This window comes from Beauveria bassiana (genome assembly GCF_000280675.1).
Source record: "Beauveria bassiana ARSEF 2860 unplaced genomic scaffold BBA_S00002, whole genome shotgun sequence".
Classification (NCBI taxonomy): Eukaryota; Fungi; Ascomycota; class Sordariomycetes; order Hypocreales; family Cordycipitaceae; genus Beauveria; species Beauveria bassiana.
In genome coordinates, this window is record NW_007930837.1 from 1255280 (window position 1) to 1274305 (window position 19026).

Genomic DNA, 19026 nt, shown 5'->3' on the forward strand with positions numbered 1-19026 from the left:
CAAGCGACGACCGTGTAAGTCGCCTCAGAGTTCATCAAAGAGCCAAAAAAAAAAGAGAATTTGTCAAGAGAATGCGGGGAAAAGTTCAATTCGAAATCTCTATATGACCCGCCAATGGCTCCTATACAATGCCATGCTAAAAGTGTTGTGTCCAAATTGCTCGCTGAGAGCTTGTCCTCACCGGGGTCAACGACCGACCCTGGGAAGACGTAGAAGAAGAAGTCATAACTGTCATGGTACAAAAATGGAAACTTCAAAAGAAAGATTTGAACGTCCCAGATTGTACGCGATTGTACGCGCCATTGCTCCAATGAGCAGTTTCACCCAAATTTTACACCTATTTTGCCGGTTCAAAAGAATACCATGTTCAAGCCAAATATCAAACAACTGTCCCCATGCAACCAACATCCGTGCTGCTACTGAAACTTCTCATCATCTAGTAACGGCCAGAGTGGCGCTTCATGTGGTCGTGCATGTGGCGGCGTCGCTGAGAGTTCTTGAGGCTGACCTCACCAGTCTCGCTGTACACAGACAAGGCCCAGCTGCCACCACACTTGGACGAGGCATTGTCCTCGCAGGCCACGTTGCAAGCAGACTCATCGAGGCGCTCCGAACCCTCAAGCTCGTTACCGCAGTAGCACTGACCGCCGTACTCGGTACCGGCAGCGGAGAAGCCCAGCTTCTTGCACTCGGCGACGCACTTTTCATTGCTCATGGCGCCGATGTTGGGGCGAATCTTGCCCTTGAGGGAGCGGGTGGAAGCATCCTTGAAGCAGCCGGCATACTTGAAGCCACCGACCTCTTTCTCGGCGCCGCCGGTGCTGGTGCTCGCGGGCGCACTGCCGGTGACGGTAACGGTCTTGTAGACTGTGTGCACGGAGGCGGGCTTGCACTGATCGGTGCTGACAGGAGCGCCGGGGACGGTGGACGAAGGGGCCTGGCTGGTCTGAACCTGAGAAGTAGGGGCAGGTTCGGATTCGGAGGGATTAGCAGGCTGAGCCGTTGCCGGGGATGAAGACGTGGCATCAGTGGCAGGGGGGGTGGATTCGTCAGTAACAGACGAGGTCGGGGCAGAAGAAGCCGGGGCAGAAGACTCTGAAGCAGAAGAAGTCGAAGCAGAAGAAACGGGGGCAGAAGAAGCCGGAGCCGAGGAGGCAGGAGCTGAAGACTGGCTGCTGCTAGGAGCGGGGGCGGCGCTGGAGGATAGAGACTCGCTCGGGCTGGGCTGGTTGCCACCGTCGCCGGCACCATAAGACCATCCAGTGAGGGGGTTGTTTCCGGGCAGCTTGGTGAGGGTTCCTGTGGCCTGCTCGTCAACGGGCGACTCAATGGTGCACTCCTCGGTGTTTTGGCCGTGGAAGAGGCCGGGGCACTGTTCCATGCCGGCGGTGCCCGTGTCGCAGGTGTCGATGATGTGCTGGAGAAGGGGCTCCTCCCAGCCGGACATGAAGTCAGCGTGCAGGCTGTAGCCGGTGGCGTCGCCGTTGGCCAGGACAAAGGGCTGCTGGCCCTTGCCCTGCTCCCAGCGGCCGGAGAAGGCGGGCGTGTTCCAGTAGGCCTCGAAGAAGAGGTGCGGGACGTGGATCCAGCCCTTGGGGCAGTCGGCCTTGCCGTTGTTGTCCTGGGGCCAAGCCATGTTGTTCTTATAATCGGTCAGGCCGGCCTCGGGGTTGTAGCACGAGGGGAAGTGGACATCGGCGCGGAGGGGCGAGGCGTAGCCGTCGCATTCGACGTCGGGGAAGCCCACGCCCTCACCCTTGTTGACGGGATCCTGGATGCCGGCCATGAGGCCTTTGGAGTTGACGGGCCAGCCGGGTTGTTCGATGTTCTTGCGCGGACAAGTCCACTTGATGGGGTTGACGGGACCCTTGGAAGGGTCGAGGTTGGTCTTGCCGCCAGTCGCGGGAGGCGTGCGAAGTTTGGGGTCACCGATCAGCATCTGCAGACTGTGTGGGAACGCCTTGATGTCGTCGTTGGTGGCTTCAAAGAAGTAGTAAACGTTGGCGTAGAAGAGCTCAACGGACTCGAGGTTGTTCGACTTGGGGTCCTTGAAGTAAAGCGAGGGGAACCAGTAGTTGGAGTTGTCGCCCTTGACCTTGGCCGTGCTGCACGTCGACTGTTTGAGATCCTCGCCAGTCGAGCCAAGACCAAACTTGTTTCCGCCGAGGACATGGTGAACGTGAGTCGAGGGCTTGCCAGGCGTGACGATGGGATCAGCACGGGCAACGGTGAGCTGCTTGTTGGTGAAGTGCAGAACAGCAAAAGTACGCTTGTCCTTGGCGGAAGCGGCGACGCCGAGCATGGCCGTCAAAGCGGCAGCGGTGGTGAACTTCATGGTTACTGTTGTTCTTGTTGGGGGCGATGTAAAGCGAAGATGGGCGAGTGGCTGTTTGGAGGGCGATTCGCGAGACAGATATCGAGGGGAGGGATGAATTTGGTGTTACCAGAGCACCAGAAAGGATACAAGAAAAGATACCGAGCGGTAATCTATAGACAGAATAGAAAGAAATCAAGAAAAGCTGGGCGAGGATAATCACACGAGCTTGCGTGGAATAGGTGACGCAGAAAAGGAAAGTAACAAACAGCTCTGTGGCTGCTTGGGAAGCGTCGTCGAGAAAAGGAGGGTAGGTGTCCAGCAACTTTTAAATGCAAAGGAGGGTGAGGGTAAAGAACAAAGATGAAGCGAAGACGAGTAACGAGCAACTGTTGAAGAGACGGAAAAGTAAAAAGAAAAAGAGAGGTTATAGATGGGGGGAGGAGGGGGTACTAAAAAGGGAAGCGCGCGGCGGGGAATCGATGCGGCTCATAGTGGATGTGAATGGGGGATGCAACTAATCTGTGCAGACTGTCTGGAGAGACTAACACGAGGACTTGCCAGGATTCCCTTTTAGGTAATTAATGAAAAGAAATTATAGATGCTTTTTCTTTTTTTCCTTTTTCCTCTCTCATATTTTAGTTTGTCTTTATTGTATTCCTGGGCAGCTCAAACAGTGCGGGCTGACGATATTGCAGTAAGTACTGGGTCAAGTTCCGACTGGCTGCTGCCCTGGCATGCCTTGGTCCTTTGCATTTGGCGCCGGGCGTTGCAAACAACAATTCTTTTTATCGAGCCCCTGCCCGACGCCATCTATATTTGATAGGTACTTAATACCAGGGCTTTCGCTTTTCTTGGGCCAGAAATGATACGAGTTACCCGCCTCAGCCCCGGCTGTCCACGGCGATCCTAGGACGCCAGATGAATCTATTCGAGACAAGCCAGCTTTTCGTCGGGACGAAAACAATCAATCCCATCGCCGACCCAAAATCCCCCTTTTTCCGTTTTGTTTCCCTCTTGCATGAATATGGGTGCGTGTACAATGGAACCAACCTCGTGTGGGTAGCACGCGGCATAAGTAGGATTTATGCACGGGCTCAGGAGAGTCAAAGGAAGAGATGCGGCCACCCACCACTGCCACCACTTTGTCCAGCGCCCCTTCGTCCCATTCTCCCTCCAAACCTGGAATCGCCACGAGGCACATGACCGTCGTGATTGGTCGACCAGCACACTTGCCAGGACGGTGTGAGTGGTTGAGCTCGGGGCTTGCTCCCAATGGTGCGACGATGACCATAGTTCTAGAGGCCGGCCGCCAAGCTAGCCCAGAAATCTAGCTTTTCAACTTATCGCTGCCAGATGGTACCTGACAATCAGTGAGTGCCACGGTGGGTTTGCGCCCCAACTCATCGTCTTGCTCGTGCCAATGATTAGCAAGTCCGTGTAAGTCGTTTATGCGGCGCGTAGGATTTTAAACTCTGTATTTACAGCTCACCGACCTAAAGACGACCGACCAACGCACATGAAATACTACACACAAAATCATCAAATTTCGCGCAGTGGTAAAAGGTAAGCCAAACTTCAGCCCATCTTAAACTTATCAGACACACAAAGACCCGATCTGAAACAATGATTGCCGCCCACGGCTGGCCCCTGATCCGGCCCAGCGCCAAAAACGTAGCAGGCAGGGGTGGGCACACAAGTAGCCTAATACCCAATACCTTGGGAAAAAAGACGCGCCCTAAAGAGCATTGGGTTCACCATGGCTTGCATAATGCTCTTGTGAAACCCAGCGAGGAACCAAAATCATGGCTGAAAAAAAATTAAAAAATTCTATACCAGAGGCTGGCTGGCAAGAACACCCGCCCCCTCCTCTAATCCCTTTTAGTATGTCTGCATGCACGTCTCCGCTGGGCGGGATAAGCATCTTTATGCGTTCCTGGACCGCCGCTGCATAACCAAACACTAATTAATCGACATATTGGTCAGGGATGCTTCAATCGCTTTGGCTAGTCGATTCTCTCTCCTAATTCGTTCCTTCGTGATAAAGAAAAGGGGGGGTGGACATGGGTATGTGCAGCGGCTCTATTCTTAGGCGAGCCACACCAGACCGTTGGCGTTGTGTATGTATGAAACGCGCTAACTCATCAAGGGTGCAGCTCTGTTTTTCACTCGGCCGCAACTGTCGATGGTGGGGGGAGGGGGGGGGGGCTTTTCCTGTTGTTTCTTTTCGACCTATTGTTTGTCCAGCCTTGGGAGCGCCCTGCCACTACTTGTTGGTCCCCTTCGCCCCTAAGTCGATGCCTATCCGCCAACATAAAAGAGACGCCAAAATAATAAAAAATTGAAAATATATATATATATATATATAATCTCCGTTCTCATTCGGCTATCAGCCGTGAATATTGGCATTTCGGCCCATGTTGCCCGGATCCTCATCATTGCGCCCCATTTCGGCCATGGCTTTGGTTCCTTGACCTCCTTGTGTTACTCTGTCATTACCACCACCCAGCCCTACTTTGTACTCCTTTGTTCCTCCAAAATAGTATGAAACGCTACAACGCCTCGTCATTTCTTCTTCACTATTTCTGGTGGTGCAAGTTATTGACAGCGAGACACCCATGGATTAGAATGGGTCTTGGGAAACGCCCAGGTCATTTCATATATGAGCTCGCTTAGATGAGCTCGCTTAGCCCGCATCTTTTTCTGATATTGATAGAAAGGAAAAGAGCGAAACGATTTTACAAGAAACTCAAAGCAAGCTCATAGATGTCTAAAATCATCGCCAACGTATGTGGACTTTTCAGTCTTTCGTTTCTTTTTTTTTTTGTTCTTTTTTTTGGTCGTCATAGCTCTGCTGCACCTCAGTCTCCGCCTCCAATGCAAGCACTCACACCTGCAGCTGTTTTGTTTGAAACATTGCAAAGCCCTTTCTCGCCTGCTCCTCCAGTCATGTGTCTTTTGCATCGCGACTATTTATCATCTGTCACTTCAAGCCCTCATGCCCCATACCTCCCCCCCCCCCCCCCCCCCCGGAGGCCGCCATGTGATAGAACCCAAGAGAAACGGACCGCTTTGTCTCATGTCCCATTCACCACAGGCTTCACTGCAGATAGTAATTGGCAGATGGTGATTGGCAGATGAGCTATTCTTGGCTGACATGGCTTGTAGCACAAGGTATTTCCCCTCATTGCCCCCCCCAACAAATGATATGTCCCAAGGTGCATAAAAGCCTGCGCAACACCCACCATCAACGTCGCACGCTTCCATCAGTTTCTCTAGCTGACATCACCAAGATATCACAACAAGGCAAAAAGCAGTACATGTCGGTGAGAGGAAAATGCCAACATGTATTACCCTATCTCATTGTCGTTGCGCCGACAGCCGTCCTCGCGACCTGTGTTTTGTCGGGCAGATACCATTCGGTGCTTTTTCCATTTCGACGTGCCTTGTGAACCAGCTAAACAGTCGGTAATATGCAGTCATTTCCTTTGTAAACCCGGAAAGACCCTCTCCACCAATAATATATTTCTTTCCCGGCCAATATCGCATGACTTTGCCCACCTCGCAGAGTCGCATCGGCCTCACATCTGCCTCCGAGCCCATGAGCCTGACGACCGTTTGTCCGAGCAGAGAACAACCAGACCAATTAGCACAGCAGAATACCTGTAGTAGAAGCTGCGAGACTGAGTTACCGCAATCGTCACAGGATCGTGCAATTCTCTCCTTTTTGCATCAAAATATGCCTGCTCACGACTTACACAAGAGCGTAGAGAGCCAGCCTATAGTACGGCTTCACGGGCTCGATATGCAGTCTTGTAGATATAAAGAGTCAATGAATGATACATTTGCTGCGCACATTATGGCCCTTCTATTCGAGAGCATTAGTCGTGCTTCCCAGCTCGTATGTCGCCCCATCGAGGATCAGCAGAGTGCAGCAATATTCGTTGAGAACCTGCAAGACTGTCAGTGTCTTCTCGTATGCAGTGGATATGTCAAATTGATATTCATTTCATGCACATCAAGTAAGCTATTCTGCGCAGTAATGCTTCTCCAGTTCTGAGTGAGCAGCTTCTGCAACGGGGTATATAGATCAACTAGCAAAAAAGAAACCCAAAATTCACTTTCCAATAATCGAACCAGCCAAGTCCATGCTAAGCCCTACGGGCCGTTGTATTATATTGTATCCGTTTTAATCCCGTAAAAATATCGTTTGGTATTGAACGCCGGAACCTCTGTACTCGCGGGCCAAGTCTTGGCCCGCTACTTTGGTTTAGTCGTCTTCATCATCAGATCTGCCATCTGCCCCTCGCGGTCGTGCTCTTTCATTTCCCTTCTTGATTGATATAATGCATCCCTGTTCTTTGAGCTTCTTTGCAAGGGAACTGCTAGCAACCATTCCAGGAAATTCTTTTGCACTGTAGACTTGAAATATATCAGTCTTGATTTCAGTGAGGGTGGGGAAATGTCGCAGAATGGAGGCGCGGGCGGGATCAATCATGATGAGAGTAAACTTCAACCGAAATGCGCCGGGAGTCCGGCAAGAGAGATCCGAAAAGCAGAAGAAACAGCCCTCTTGGTTTTGGTCATCATCTCCGACAAAGGGCGTCCCCACCAATGAGCCCATGAGTCGGCGTTGATGGTTGTACTCGTCGGGCATATACGACGCATCTCGGGTTCCCGACTCATCCCATATGGAGCAGTTCATCACATAGTTTGGATACCGCAGATATGCTCGCCTCTCTTCTTCAGACAGACCGGGCCCATCGATCCTGAGCTGCACAATCGGCGGAGGGTCAATCACTCGTCTGTCCCTATCTCCGAAACCGCACGCTCGAGCCGCCCGTGGCTGCTGCCGCACCTCAAGACTAAATATCATAGTGTCTATGTTTCGTTCACGATCTGGACCCAATAGATTCGGGACGTATGAGGATCTTGGTTTCTGAGTTGCGTGCTGTGACATACTGCTATGGGCTGGGTGCTCTGGAGCTCTTGTGTAGTGCTGCTGCTGAGCATGCGGTTCCTGTGCAGCAAACCCTCTCTGGTGGTGAACATGAAGAGGTTGTGGTGCATGTTGCTGGCGAAATTGATCTGGGCCATGGCCTTGATAACGCGCGCCATATGCTGGTCCAGTTGGCGGTCCCATGGGATGCGCCATGCCGCGGGTAGCATGATATCGCTGGTCTTGTGGCGGGCCATGATGTGACGAAGAATAGCTTGGGGCACCTGCCAAGAGGCTGTCCGGAGGGGGGAGCACTGGGTGCTGTTGATTGGATGATGTTGTTGAAGACGGCAGAAAATTAGGAGGCTGCCTTCGGTCGTGTGGCCGGTCATTGTGCGAATGGGGTTGCATTGCTTCCTAGACGCATAATCAAGCGCGTGCTCAACTTTGACAGTCTAGGACATACAATGATCGGCTCCGCTGCTAGTGATATAACAGGGAAAAGCCGATTGGTAATGAAGAGTATTGCCAGTGGTGAAACTAGCAGAGATGTTGGCAGCTTTGTCAAGGGTGCCGAGACGGAATAGATGGATGTTGCCGCCACAGTGAATGCAGACATGTGGTTGACACACAATGTTAGGTACAAAGATGGGATATAGTAGAGCGTAGTGACGAGGGTTGACTCAGTTATATGCAGAATTATGTTGTGTGAAGTGTGAAGCCGTGTCGTCAAGCGAGGATGCGGTGGGAGTCTTGAATAGCGTAGTGCGGGGAGTTGGTCTGGGTTCAGCGTGTGACGGGCGTTGAGGTGCCCCAGCGGCCAGCAAAAGCAAATTTGAGGCCCGCGACAACAAGCAAAGCCTGGTGGACCAGTGCGGGAAAAAAATTGAATGTGCGAGTGTGCAGCTAGAGGTGGATTCGTAATGCGCACAACAAGACATACATGAAGGTAATGAACGGCAGAGGGAAGCGGGCCACTCCCTGGGAAGGAAGGCGAGCGAGGCGTCACGACGTGTGCGAATGAGCGGGCAATGGCTGAGACGGTGATGAGCCACAAGGAGGGACAAGGTTTAAAAGCCGTTGTCTAGCGTGCGTCTCACAGATGTCGGGGAAATAGATGTCTCTGGCAGACAGTCGGGGAGTCGGTCAAGCAGTCAAGTGAGTGCGCAGAAGAGTAACGTGCTGGTCCACCGAATGTGGCAGTCGAACTGGTCGGGCAACAAGAGGTCGTCGGAGGCGACGTGCGTGGTAGGTGAGACAAGTGGATGGACGGCGTGGTGGCGGGATGGCGGGAAGGCTGATGCGGCTGGATTCCAAGACGAGCGAGGTCATGAATATGAGCGGCAAGCAAAGCACAACTGGCTGCACTAAGAAGCGGCTGGTTGAAGGTATTATATCAAAGGAAGCTGCCCAAAGTAGACAGTGGCCCAAGCAAGGAGAATGACCACGAGCCTGACGATCAGGGCTCAGGTGCAGAAGCCAAGTTGTCCGTCGGCAATAGCATGGATTAATAAGAGGAGGCGATGTGAGTCGAGCTCCGTAGCCAGCCGCGTAGCACTGGCAGAAAGGAGCAGTTATTAGCAGAGCTATTACGGAGCAGCTGTTGCAATTATCCGTACGGAGTACAGAAGCAAGCAATCGCTTGTGCCTCGAGCGGTTGCATGGCAGATTGCCGGGGGGACCAGGTCCAGCACCTCGCAGGGCACAGGACAGCTAACTTTAGGCCAGAAGTGACAGATCCCATTGTGGCGAGGCAGGCACATCATGGTTATCCTTGCTAGGCAACTACCTAGGCCAGCTCAGAGTCTTGGTAAGGCCGGGACGCTGGACCCGCCTGGAAACGGGCTGGGAACGGGCCACAACCGCTGCCATCCGGAAATGCGTGCTGGATTGCGACCGGAGTGCCCTTGTACCAGCTGCAGCGAATAAACGGGTGAACGATTGAAGCAAGCAAGCAGCCTAGTCTCGTTGTCGTATAGCTGATAGCCTGCGACAGGTCTGGATTGCAAGGCTTGTCTGCTCTCCTTTAGCGTTTCCGGCATTCTCGTATGTGGTAATTTAGACAACGCCTCAGCGGGAATGATCTAAAAGGCAATGCGATTCATGGGCCCTCAACAGGGCGAGAGACCCAATCTGGCGGAGAGTCCGCAGCCCCAGTGCCCCCATTGAACCAAATTATTAGCGTATCACTGGCGAGCTACCCAAAGTGACGTCAACGCACCTGGTGCTTCGCAGTGCTGGATCTGCCCGGCCCGCAGGCGACTCAGATTGCCCGTGGCCGATTTTGGGCACAAGGTAATGGGGGGATTCCATGTCTGGAAGTCGGCGGAACGGCACGGTCCCAATTGGGAGGCAGCGCGAGCGCAGCTGCGATAGCCGCTCGTGGCTGTGAAACCGATGGCGAAACGCAATCACAAACAGCACCATGGGTGCTCGGATGCTGTGCATGCCCTACTTGCCAGCTTGGCTACCAAGCTCGCACACCTAGAGTGCACTAGTGATGGGGTGCGTGCCGTCTCGGGCAGCTGGTGTAGAGATAGAGTCGGATGTCGAAATCGGTGAGAATAGTGTCTTTTGTGGTTAGTCAAGCACGGGATAGGAAAGCCAGACCAGGCATCGGGCGAACGTGGCAGTTAAGGCAACAACAAGATCGCAAAGCGTCTTGAATGATAAGCGACCGCGCCGATGCAAGGCCAGGCGAAGATGGTAATGCGCCGTCGCATCGTGGATGCTCTTTACCCTGGTAACCTGCCTGGTAGCCTGGATATTCTTAGCCTGGGGTTTTCCGAATAACTAGTTAGAGCAGCCACTGGTTGTGGCACGCCACCTGGGCCTGTCCCACACGATAACTGCTTGTAGTTAGTTACAACTCCCGTCTGTCCTCATACTCAGCCACGAGTAGAGTTGATTTTGCTAGAAGCAGTCTGTTTGCTGTACTGCGAAGGTCCGATCTGAGCGGAATACGGACCGCTAATATCGCGTGTTTATAGCAGCTGAACTAGGCATTGGGTGGCTGCCAACTGTCAGCTGAGAACAGCATCCGCGGTACCGAGACACGAGAAGGTTATGGCGACGAGAACGTACAAGTATTTTCTCTGGAGTATGGATACGGAGTACGTCTCTGTAGCGGGCGAAGGTCTTGCAGACTGGGTCGTGTCTTGGTCGCAATAGCGTGGGTCCGGTGAAGCTTCAGCTTTGCTTGAATTCTGGAGCTTGGAGGAACTCGAGATTTGGTGGGCTGGTGAGGGGCTGCCAGCTGGCACGCTCACACGGCAAACGGGTAGCTACCTACCTACTAAGCTAACATGGTAGGTAAGCAGCAGCCTATCCGTACAATGGTAACCTAAACACTCTGTGCTTTGTATTATCCTCGACATCCTAGGCAATAGATGTTTGTCTATTTGGATTAATTGGTCGATTAATCGATGAGGTACGTACCTGGTGGGACGTTGGACCAACGGATTACCCAGGTGTGCATTGTATGGAGCCCGCTGCTGGTTGCATCGCCGTTGCCTGAATAGAGACAATATACAGGCAGGTCAGCTTTATGCCCAACTTGGCTGGTATGATGCCGCTTACCAGCACCTTTCCTCTGGCCAATTTTATTCTAATAGACGGAAGGAGGAGTCTAGGGCAAGTACCTCCGTACCCAGGTAGTTACCTACAGACAGAGCGCCCGCACCAGTGCAAGCCGTTTCCTCACGGCTAGCTGATCAGCTGAAGACCACTTCCATGCCTCACCACCGCCTGACCGCTTCCAACATTGCCAGCACCTGGCTTCTCTCTGCTGTACAATGGCACATCGACATGCGAACTGGCCGTATTGTATTCCACGTCCTGCTCCGTTGAGCCTCTCCGGTCAAATGATCCACACGTACGCCAAGTCGTCACATACTCGTTTACCCATGCGGTGCCTCCTGTGAGCTCCGCTTCGATGGACGCTGCTGCTGCACAGGTTTCAATGGCCAAATCCATTGGCCTGCATGCGATGCAGATTCGCGGGCTGGCAAGTATGCGGACGGGTTACTATGGTGCTCGGGCGGGTTCGTTCAACTGCAAGCCAAGGCTGTGTGGAGGAGAAGCCTACTCATAACAGCAAATTACCATGCATGCGCCAGCCGATCTCCGACGAGCATCAACACGGCACTATGCGCAATCCGTTTTTGCGGAAAAGATCGCATCGTTTTGAACCTAGACACATACCCGCGAGCCAGGCATTCGGATACGGTGTCGAGCCCTGACCGCCTTCTTTGCTTTCTTCCTTGGGTTCCTTGCTTTTTCCTTTTGCACCCCGCCAATTACAACTGTGTCAAGCGTCAAGGGTTTTTATTACCCTGTCAACCTTGCGCCAGCTACTGGTCTCATTCCCGCAACAAGCTACATCTTATGTGCATGCGGAGCATGTCTTGCAGCCAAGAGCTTACTAGCAGCCTCAGCAACCACACTGCTATACAACATCTTCCTACATTCAGCGTCGTCAAACTTTTCAATGAGCTGCCAACGCCTGCGCCGTTTAAGCGTCAATGCATTGACTTTGATCAAGCCATGTGAATGTCTTGCGTAACACACCTATGCAATCCTCCGGCTCGGTCCTCGCGTCACACACTGACACAAGCCCGTCAGCTCCGGCCAGCCTCTCAAGCTGTCGAACTTTCTTTTGTCTGCAGCCAGCTCGTGGAACTCAGACATGGCTTGCGTGGTAGGGTCCTTTTGTCTCCACTGGGCATACAGCGTCATGCCGTACATTATTAATGTCGAAGGCAGGTTGAGGCTTGCCATTTTTGTGTTACGATTGTGTCCTTTAGCGGCGGCATTTACGCAGCAAGAACATGAACATGACTTGGGCAGTCCCTATCAGCAGCCCGACGCGACCCAATGATGAACCTGGCAGGTCTTTGGATGATCTACGCCGCTGCGAAGGATGAATCATCATACATTGTGCATTCGGTGTAGCTTGGTTGCCGTCAAACATCCGAAACATTGGCATGCCGTGTCCCAAATACAAAGCTCGAATTGCACGATTAGCTTGCCAGTTTGCAGCCTCATCTACTCAAAAGCCACCGTAGGCGTACTTAGACCAGGAAGTTTGGTGCGGAGCTCGAAGACGGTTGAGAGTCTTGTTCAAGAAAGCAACGGTAAAATCCAAGACACTGTTGCGCTGCAAGAAACGAGAAAATAAGCTACTACTACGGTACGTGATTCGGGGACCAAGACGGGTGCTTGAAGAATGCAAGAAACAAAGGTGGGTTATTTAACTATGCCGTTATCTCTGCGCCCGCGGGATACGACTGGATCAGTAATAGCGCCCGCGCATCTACTCTTCGGCAGCGCCAAGATCCGTGCCAGTAGACCAGCTGAGAAAGTGCAAAAAAAAAACAAAAACAATCGGCCGATGCAAAGGTGAAAACCTGCGCATAGGAAATCGAAAGCCCATGCGTGTGTGACCAGTATGAACGAGGAGGGGTGCGCGTAGTCATGTCCAGAGAGTGTCGCACAAAAGAGCAACTCTAAAAACGGGATTTGATGCAATGCATGTTGCCGTTTACGATAGTATGCTATGCTGTATCAACAAGCCGTATAACGCCGAGTGAGCATAGTCTAGTAGACGCTATTAGGTGTCTGTAGTTGCTGCAAGAGCTGTGAGCTTGAGGCATTAAGAGCAAGAAAAAGGTATTCATTCCCTTGGCAAAAACAGACGAGAGTCAATGGTGATTCAAAGGATCAGAATGCAGGCGTAATACTTTATTGATGTAGGTCTTTGATATTGATAGGAATATTCGATTGTGAAGGATGCGAGGGACTGGGTTTACCCTTGCATGTATATATATATAGCCTAATCAAGTCCTAACAATGTCCGACAGTGGTAGAAAGGAAGCTATAGGAGATTATGAGAGTAGAAAGACGTAGAGAGATGATGAGGAATTCGTCTTGACGTATTATATCCTAGAATCGGAAAATAGGAGAAAATTATGTCGTCTTAATAGCCGTAGTGGATGAGTAAATGAATAGAAGAATTTGAGAATAAATGTCTCAGGAGTCGAGGTGATTATCGCCAGTCGAGCATGATGATGGCCGCTCTTAATCAGGGAAAAAAAAGAAAAATGAACAAGAAAATGAACAAGAATGAAAGAAGTGTAAATACAATTCTTCTTGCGTAATTACAGTCGACAGGACGCGCCAGAAGAAGGGAAAAAGGTCGACAGAGTGGGTATATATAATCGAGCTGAGCCAAAGCAGCCCAGCAAGGAGAATTCTGGAAAGCTGTTCGTCATGCACGACGATTTCATCACCACGTCAAGACGACCAGACTCAAGAGCGACGCAAAAGCCACCGCCAGCATGGTCGTCGCATCGCCGGCCGCCGCGCCGGCCCGCCCAGCCGCCGACGTGGCCGTGTCATTGACAAAGCCCGGCCCGCAGATGGCGTTGACCTGGCGCGCAGCGTCCCTGTACGTGCCCGTAATCTGCTGGCCGCGGTCGCCGGTGGCAGCGTGAAAGACGGCCATGGTCTGGGTAGTGCAGACGCCGCACGAGGGCGTGGAAGCGCCGGGCAGGGACAGGCCGAGGGGCATGGAGTAGAGGAAAATGTCGGAAGGATTGGTGATGTTTGTGACGGCGCTGGCGAAGCAGTAGTTTTGGGTGGCCGGGTCCTGGAGGCAGGTGGCGGCGCGGAGCACCCGGTAGGCGCGCAGGCCGTCGAGGGCCTCAGTGACCTGGACCTGGCCGGCGTCGTATTCCGTTTTGCAATTGGAGGGGTCGAGCAGGTTCTTGGCGGCCTGGGTGAGAAACGTCTCGCACTGGGCGGCGTCGGGCGCGCAGGTGGCGTCGAGGACGCGGACGATGCTGACGAGCTGCTTTTCGGCCTCGAAAAAGGACGTTGACGTCTGCAGAGATTGGGAGAGAGAGGTGGTTAGCAAAGGTCTTATAAGGTTCCAAAATCTGAAAGAATGCGTCACACATACTCGTAGCATCATGGAGATTGGGTAGCATTGCTTGAACGTCGGGTCGTCCAACAATTTCTTCATAAATGTCGGGCAGGCATCGTTTGTGCTGCTGGGGCTTTTGAATATCGAGGCCGGAGCGTTGTCGAATGGCGAGGGTAGAGGTGATGGTGTGGAATCCGAGGAAGAAGACGATGATGTTGATGACGAAGACGACGACGAAGAAGAAGCAGAAGAAGAAGAGTCTTGGCGAACAATCACTGTGCCTTCAACTTGCACCCCCGCGTCGGGATCTCGCTCGACCAGATCCAACTGCCGTGTAAAACGCGTCACCGTCCTCGTCGGCCTCCTCGTCGCCTTCCCATCGTCGTGTACCCGTGGCGGCTCCGGTTCTACTTTGGCCGTCCACGGTGGTATCGTCGGCGAGGAGGCGGGCGCAGCAGTCAGTTCGACGGTGGCGGGTTGTGGTCCCAGCTCGGGGTGCTGCTGCTGCTGATGGTGGTGGTGGGCGAGCGCGCTGCCGCCGGCGATGAACAAGGTCAAGAGGCCGGCGCGGAGCGACATGGGGGTTGATGATGGGCGGCTGTGTGACGCGGACGAGGACGAAGAAACAGGGTCGTCGGACCGGCGTCGAGGGCGGCGGCGGCGGCGGCTCCGGCAGCAACGGGTTGTGCGCGTCGAGCACTGGCAGCTAGGTGACGCTGTGTCACTGATCGTCGAGAAATGTGAGACACGGCTCGCCATGACTTTTCGGGGACCAATGCCGTTGATGTTTCTCCTTTACTCGGTCGCCGGTTCCCTTTCAAATGTATACTTCGAGAATAGATACGGCGCCGACAATTGGGTCCCTCAATTCGAATGTGCGTGGTCAATGTTGTTTCTGCTGGGAGCTTCTCGTCAATGTAGTCCCCCGAGCGGACGTTGTCGCGGGAAGCGCAAGGAAGCCGCTCCGGTGCGGGTTCGAAAAATGAATTGACCAAATTGCAGTAAATTGTGTTTTTTGCTGGCGCAGAATTGACCAGTCTTCTTTTTGCCCTGTTTTCGTTTCTCCTTGTCCTGTTCGCTTGGCGAGCAAAGCAGAGCTTGTTGCAAACAGGGGAGCTCGGGGTAGGCGGCAGCGTTGGCGTTGCGGCGGGTTGTACGTTGGGCGAGCTACTGCTCAAAGCTTGTCCGGATAAAAATGCTAAAAAATCGAAAGAACAAAAAAGAAGAGAATGGCAATGCTCAGAGAGGCTATTTTGGTTTCAACGAGTGTGTCAATGGCAGTGGCCGCTGCAGGAAGAAGAGTCACGACAACGAAAAAAGGTTGCCCTTGTATGGAGCTCCCAAGGGCAATATGTTTTTATCTTGTCCTTTCTTTTTCTTTGCCGTATTATTTCTGTTCAATAATACTAGCCGCGACGGGGGGGCCCTTGTCGACCATGACAGGGATGCTGGGGGCGTTGATAAGCCTTGTGCTGGGAAGTTGCCAGTAGTTTGTAGGCAACGCGCGGTGAGCGGGCTCGAGAGTAATTACAGAGGTAGCGGGGGGGGTGACGGGACGAGGCGGATGACGCGGCAGGGATGATGACACAAATCTCAAAGCGCAATGACTGTACTCAGTTTCCGTAGGCGAGCTTGTTACCAGTATACTTGTGTTGTTGTCACGAGTCGAGCATACATAGTTAATAATGGTGCGAAAGAATCAGGAAAAAAGATGATGAGAGAAGAAGAAAAACGTCGCAGCAGAAAGCTTTGTTTAGCGGCCGTCTAGCGTTGTTTTTAGTAGGTACCTATGCATGCATCCATCTACAGACTATTAGCTACAAGGGGGACCGCCCAGCTCGGTCGAGGCTCCGATGTTGTTTATCGAGTTAGTCCTATTTACTAGGGATCTATTCCATGCTTTCTGCAAGAAGCGTTCTTGAATGAATATCAGTAGTTTACTTGGCTGGATGTAGCCCAACTCGCGGGGGGGGCCAGCAAGCAACCCCTGGCTTTTGTCTCTCTTTTTTGCTTCCATTTATAAACTGTGAGTCTCTGACTCCTAAGCTAGCTTGAACTAGGCTAGGAGCTTCACTGGGTGATGATTTTCCTTTTCGGCTCTATTAATAGACATTTGAGAAAAAAGATATATATTTATATATATATTTATATTTCCAATTGAACAAAAGAGAAAATGCATGCAATGAATCTTGTCAACACAAAATCAGTCTTTTTTCTTTCCCCTTTCAACAAGTGGACCAAGCTGAATAGGGCATTCTCCAATTTTGCAGCCAGATGCCGTATACGAAGTATACTAAGCCCCAACCTCGGAAAGCAGTTCCATAATAATCCATACAAGAAGACGTCTTTTTTAAAGAAAGGTGGGCGACAAGAGACAGGGGGGTGAAGGCTGACAGGAACAGCCGAACAGGGCAAAATGTCGACAATAGTTACTTTCAACTAGTTACCAGTAAGTAATTCGTTAGTTTGTAGACTACTACCTTGGCAATGTCAGAAAGACGGCACATTACTTCCCCGGAGACTTGATCCTCTTCTACTTCCTTTCTGTTTCTTTTTTTTTTCTTTTTTTTTCTTTTTTTTTAATAATTCGTTTCATCACGACTCTTTCCTGCTCATTAGCATCTCCCGTAGACAGACACGTCGTTCTCTGTTCCCCTCGTTGTAAATAGACGATCAACTTCACGATTCATTCCCCAGCAGCCCCTATATGCATTGTTACCTGTTCCCGCCGTGCCCGGCGCCGCATGGCCGGCCGCCGCGAAAAGCCTCGAGAGTCTAGACCAGGCGCTAGAACCCGCGTGGCCTGTTATACCCTTTTTTTTTTTCCCCTCCCCCTTTCCTCCATACGATCCAATAACCCACTTCTCTCTATCATATCATTAATCGACAGCCAAGCTCTGCCTCTATTTGCCAGTAAATTCGCGGCCCCATCCCCATCTCCCAAGTTCAATGGGCATTGGGCAATCACTATTCGTGAAGAGCAGAGAGCCAAGAAACCAAAAAAAAAAATCTCCAATCATCTTCCACAACGTCCAAGCTCAAAACTGGGTCGGCAGCGACATAACAATGAATCCTCCTCTAAATCCTAAGGCATGAAATTTAGCATATGGATTCTGAATTTTTGCTAATAACTATACCTAATTCAGTCTATATAGCGTAGTCGGCCCACCAAAATTTGCAGGGAAGGCTACAGACCCTAGACAAGGCCCTATAGCTAACGAAGTTAGCGGCTGCCATAGCATATAATTATATTCTCTTAATACTAGCTACGCTAAAGGCGGCGCTTACAAGGAAGCTAGTAATACTGCTAAATAGGGCGCTATAAATACATAAGGGGCTGCTAGTGACGCTATAGGTATCATTTAATAGGGAAATTACACTATTATAGCCATTATATGTGTTATCTACAACCTAAAGAAGTTTTACATAAGCTCCTAGCAAAGTAAAGCTATCTTAGAGCTTATTAAATCTCTTATTATTACTAGCTAATACTATTCTTGCGCTATGCTATGCTACGTTGTTATTAAGCTACCCTAGCTGCCCTAGCTACCCTGGCTACTTCCCGTAGCCTAGCTACTTCCTATAACCTAGTTAATTAAGCTACTTAGTGCTAGCGAAGGAAGGGAAGCCCTAGGAAGCTCCTAGTAGCTTAGCTACTAACTAGAAGCTACTTTAAGTAGCAGAGGTAGTGCTGTTATTATGTTGTTAGCTAGCTAGCGGCGCTGGCTAATGTTATGTAGATTTAGCTCATAGTGGCGCTTAAGAAGAGCTTCTTACTCTAGCATATTAGCTTAAAGCTACTAATAATAATTAAGGTTATTAAGGCATAGCTTAATACCTTCTACTAGCTTCTTAGTTACCCTATAGCTATAGAGAAGCCCCTATTAGCGCTTAAAAGTATCTATATATTTAGTTTCTAACGAGTTAGAATAGGGGTTATTTAGTAAGCTATAAGCCTTTTAAACCTAGCTAATTAGCTTATTTAAAGGCTTCTAGCTAACTTTACTAATAATTAATAAAACTTTAAGGTAGTTATCTTAGTTAATAGGCTATTATAGAAGCTAGTAATTAAGCTTTTTATTATATTATTCCTACCTAGATAATACTATTATTATAATCTTCTAATTTATTATATAAAGGTTGGTAAGTTAATTCTTAATAAAATTCTTTAATTCTAAGTAGCTACTTTTAGCTTAAGAGCTTACTATAATACTATAATTTTAATACTTTTATATTATAAAGGTTATAAATTAGTATTAAATAAGGAGGTATTTTAACTTTAAATACTAGATAATTACTAAGAGAGGATTAATAAAAAATATACTATTTAATAAAGAATTTAATAGTTACTATATTAATTAGCTTAGGTCTCCTTAAATATACTCTATCTACTATTAAATTTATCTTCTATAGCAGTATCTTTAATAAGGCTCTACTAATTAGAAAACATCCTAATAGTAGTATATTTATTAGCTACTACTAGTAATAGCAGCGGTATTTAAGAGCTTTATAATAATAAGGTAATAACTAAATATATTTTATAGGTATTTCCCTATAAATTAGAACTATTAGCTATACCTAAATTACCTCTTATAGTATAGTGCTATTAATAAAGATAAGGCTTAGATTTAGTATTATGCTTAAGAGTAGTAGGCAGTACCTTATTACTAAGGGCCTTAAGTAATTCCGTATTTATTAGTAGGCCCTCTTACTTATTACTAATCTACTTTAACTTTATATTAGTAGAGATATTCTTATTAATATACTATAAGTAGATTTATTATTAAGCTATAAGAAAGACCTACTAAAGAGCATTTTTTAGAGCTAGGTTATAGTTAGAAATAACTA

At 50.1% G+C, this 19026-nt stretch overlaps 3 protein-coding genes across 3 annotated transcripts; all 3 read right to left on the reverse strand.

The window, feature by feature from the left end:
• Positions 1–436: 436 nt before the first annotated feature.
• Positions 437–2335, reverse strand: BBA_01022 (WSC domain-containing protein; the record flags this gene model as incomplete). The annotated part of the gene is made up of 1 exon (XM_008596119.1): positions 437–2335. One exon carries the CDS (start codon positions 2333–2335, stop codon positions 437–439), a length of 1899 nt encoding a protein of 632 aa, XP_008594341.1.
• Positions 2336–6584: 4249 nt separating this feature from the next.
• BBA_01023 (veA protein) lies at positions 6585–7510 on the reverse strand (the record flags this gene model as incomplete). Its single annotated transcript, XM_008596120.1, has 2 exons — positions 6585–7172; positions 7277–7510. The coding sequence occupies 2 exons, from the start codon at positions 7508–7510 to the stop codon at positions 6585–6587; spliced, it is 822 nt and encodes a 273-aa protein (XP_008594342.1).
• A 6029-nt stretch (positions 7511–13539) lies between these two features.
• BBA_01024 (uncharacterized protein) lies at positions 13540–14757 on the reverse strand (the record flags this gene model as incomplete). Its single annotated transcript, XM_008596121.1, has 2 exons — positions 13540–14136; positions 14215–14757. The coding sequence occupies 2 exons, from the start codon at positions 14755–14757 to the stop codon at positions 13540–13542; spliced, it is 1140 nt and encodes a 379-aa protein (XP_008594343.1).
• Between the last annotated feature and the right edge of the window lie 4269 nt (positions 14758–19026).